This window comes from Rhodamnia argentea, chromosome 2 (assembly GCF_020921035.1).
Source record: "Rhodamnia argentea isolate NSW1041297 chromosome 2, ASM2092103v1, whole genome shotgun sequence".
NCBI lineage: Eukaryota > Viridiplantae > Streptophyta > Magnoliopsida > Myrtales > Myrtaceae > Rhodamnia > Rhodamnia argentea.
Window position 1 is genome coordinate 21,302,032 of NC_063151.1, and position 3,690 is coordinate 21,305,721.

At 42.6% G+C, this 3,690-nt stretch overlaps 1 protein-coding gene across 1 annotated transcript; it reads left to right on the forward strand.

Annotated features, from left to right (window-relative positions):
* Positions 1 to 612: 612 nt before the first annotated feature.
* LOC115751479 (uncharacterized methyltransferase At1g78140, chloroplastic-like) lies at positions 613 to 3,690 on the forward strand. Its single transcript, XM_030689401.2, has 8 exons — positions 613 to 867; positions 1,476 to 1,576; positions 1,713 to 1,853; positions 2,016 to 2,100; positions 2,442 to 2,635; positions 2,779 to 2,890; positions 3,062 to 3,169; positions 3,368 to 3,690. Exons 1-8 carry the CDS (start codon positions 643 to 645, stop codon positions 3,506 to 3,508), a joined length of 1,107 nt encoding a protein of 368 aa, XP_030545261.1. The 5' UTR covers positions 613 to 642; the 3' UTR covers positions 3,509 to 3,690.

Consider the following 3,690-nt stretch of genomic DNA (forward strand, 5'->3'; position numbering starts at 1 on the left):
ATGTTATCTCATTTGGAAAAAGAAAATGGTTTGATCTCATAAACCCGGATGGTGCTTTGATGTAGCGGAACATGGGCCTAATTTTTTAAAGCCCAGGGTCGGTGTGTCTCTTGACTAGCCCACCGGTTCGAAGCTGGTTCAGATGGGCCGGGCCAAAGCATGGGCCACATAGGTAGAAGCCCAAGTGTGGATGGGTCGGCCCGAGGTCGGCTTCACAGTTGGCTAAACTAATGGGAGCGAGCAATTGAGGACAACGCAAAGTGAGCAGGAACTTACCGAAACAGCCAAGAAGATTATTAAGTGATAGAACAAAGCTAGGTATACTAGGGCAAGTATTGGTAGTTTCGTTTTACAAATCGAAACTGCAAATGCTCGTTAGGCGATAAATATGATCCGCTAATTTGCATATTCACTATCACTACAGACTTCTAATCTGTCGTATTACTTAATAAATGCATAGTAAGTCGATCTGAGCTCAAGTAACATTACTCTATGACTTCAAATTGTCAAGTGGGCCAGACAACTGCCTAAATTTGTTGGGACACTAACGTTACTTTTTTGGGTGGACGGACATTCGGGCCGTTTCTTACTTAAAAAAAACTCGTCGACCCCAGTCGGGGAAGCCAAGCAGAACATTATTCAATGTCCTGCGTGACTTCCTCTGTACCTCGTTACCTCAGTAGGGATAGAGAGCGAGAGACGAGAGTTATGGCGACGGTCAACGGCAGCAACTTCATCACCGTGGCTCGGCCGAGTCAACTCGGTTCCCGGAGGCGTTTCGCTTCGGCCTCCGTGCCCAGCTCCTCGATCTTCAATGACCGCGTTCGTGCTGCGAAAGTGAGAGCCGCCGTTCAGACGGCGACGCAGGTGCGATGCTCCATCTCTCTCTTCTTTGCTTTGCGGTTTTCGTACGTCGTGTTTCAGTCCAAAGATACGTCAGATCGTGAGCAGCGTACGAGCAATTTCAAAAAGAAAATGAAATGAAATGAAATGACGAGAGCAAAAACATTGCTTCTGAGGTGGAGATCAAGTTTCTATCGGATTTCGTGTCCCTCAGTTTGATCATTTATATCATGTCTAGAAGCCGAGGTGATCCGAATCGCGGTACTGTCAAAAATATGCAATTTGATCCGTTTTGGTTACGGAATTGTGTGATCTGAAGTATTTAGTGCTCCCCCTGATGCATTGTCTGGCATTCTGCTTCAGTAGTGAAGGTCGTCAATTATTTTCAAGTGGAAAGGCGAGTGAGGAGTCTGAAAGGTAGAGCGCAAGACCTCATCCTTTGATATCATACGTATGTTGAAGATTCGGGGATGTATAAATAATCTTGCGAGGCATTGATAAACAAAAATTCGCCTAGTCGCTTAAAATAGTCGACTCTGATTCCAACATATCTACGAGGATCAACAGATTCCAACACTTTGCAGCTAGAAAATCGGCTCCTAGTTTGATTTAGCAATCTGCTTGTGTTGCAGGATCCTATTGCAGTCGACAAGGAGGTTACCTCCAAGAAGAGCATTTTAGCTTGCCCGATATGTTACAACCCTCTAACGCATGCGGGTCCAGCATTATCCATGTAAGTCCGTTAATTCCTCAGTTACGTGAAAGCTACAAGGGGCATTGACATTTTCATTAGTCAGAAAGATCTTAAGCTCTCAGTTTGGATTAATTCGACTCAGCTCCGTCATCGTATGACTTCATTGTTTCTGCAGGGATACTGTGTCTGAGTCTACTTTGCTATGTAGCACCTGTAAGAAGACTTATTTTGGCAACAAAACTCATCTCGAGCTTACGGCCTCGAGTGGAGCCAAGGAATATACCGAAGCCATGGCCCCGACGACAGAATTTTTCAGGTTTGTGGGATTTGTTCTTTTTCAGCAGGTATAACATTCGCGTTCTCATGTATTGCCAGTTCTGTTGTGCCCTCAATGATTTCCTTCTTGGTTGAGGATGAATGTAGTGAGATGTTTATATGCCTAAAGAGCAGTGGTCGTATATCATATTGATCGTTTCAGGTTACCACTGATCTCATATATCTATGAGAGGGGCTGGCGTCAAGGCTTTTCTGCAATGGGAGGATGGCCTGGTCCAGAAAAGGAGGTTAATCACAATCCCCTATTTCATGATTCCCTTGTCATTGCATTTCAAAAAAAATGAAAAGCAACAAGTTTTCGGGTAGAATTTAATCTATATCTCATCTCAGTCCACTAAAATGCACTTAATTATGAGTTAAGACAAATAACTTAGCCTTCTGATTTCAATTGTCTAGCTCAATGCAAATGTCTCTCTTTCTAATAGGGAAAACAGAGTGAACTGTCTTGCTGCTGCTGATTATAGCTCAATTTATTCGAATTCTTCTTGAAGAATACAAGTGAATTGTTTCATTTAGTTGGAATCTCTTTTTCTGCACTTGCTTATCAACTTAAAGACTTTGATTGCAGTTTGAGTTGATTAAAGGGTATCTTGGGCCCGTCTTAGGTGGGAATATCATTGATGCTAGTTGCGGTAGTGGTCCATTTACCAGGCTCTTCGCCAAGAGTGGGCTGTTTTCCCTTGTTGTCGCACTTGACTACTCAGAAAACATGCTCCGGGAATGCTATGAATTCATTAGGCGGGAGGAGAACTTCCCTAAGGAGTGAGGCTTTGACCCTTATCTCATATAGTTTGGCGGTTGCTACTTCATCTAATTTAGGCGCAATAAGAAGAAATGTAGAAGGAATTGTGTACTCATCAAGCTCTCTAATATTGTATTTGGCTAAATCTTTCAATTTTCTTTAGGGACTTGATTCTTGTTAGAGCTGATATTTCAAGACTCCCTTTTGTTTCGAGTTCTGTCGATGCTGTGCATGCCGGTGCTGCTGTTCATTGTTGGTCTTCTCCTTCATCAGCTGTAAGGATTTTCGAGTTCTTCTAACCCTGCTTTTTCTCTGTTGTACGAGCAACACATCATTCATTTGGACACTTGAGACTCTTTCACCAACAGAAAGCAGACAATATGTTATACTAATTCTCTGACTTTCACTAGCATATGATGTCCCATAATACCCTTTTGGTGTTGTAGGTTGCTGAAATAAGTCGAGTTCTACGACCTGGTGGAGTATTCATTGCGACTACCATGATCTATGATGGTCCTTTTGCTCTCAACCCTTTCCTGAAACCTATGCAAAGGGTATGTCAATTGAGCAAGTACTTTATATATCTCTATTCTGATACACCATGTTGTGATACACACTATATGGGAAAGATGGTTGTCTATCTCCAATTCTTGTTCTGGTTAAGATGTTTTTCTCCTCGAGTGATGCTACCGAACTCTGCAAGAGTAAGATAAGATTCACACCTGATATTGGAGATCTGTATGGAAATGTAGAATATGTTCCGGATGTCTGGAAGCCAGATTTTTCTATCAGAACAAGAACTAGAAGATCTCTGCAAAACATGTGGACTGGAAGATTTTAAATGTACCAGGAATCGGCGTTTCGTGATGATATCCGCTACAAAACCCAGCTGAAGTCAATGGTCTCTTCAGCGCTGATGTTCACCATCAATTTGCTTCAAGAAAAGTGCATTTGAGTGTTGTTTTGTTGTCTCTCTTGTTGGAGACCATGACACCCCGCCTTTGTGCGGTAACAGGCATGTAATGCAAATAGCCTTTCCATTAACAATCTCTAGTAGACTTGCCTCTTGGAATTA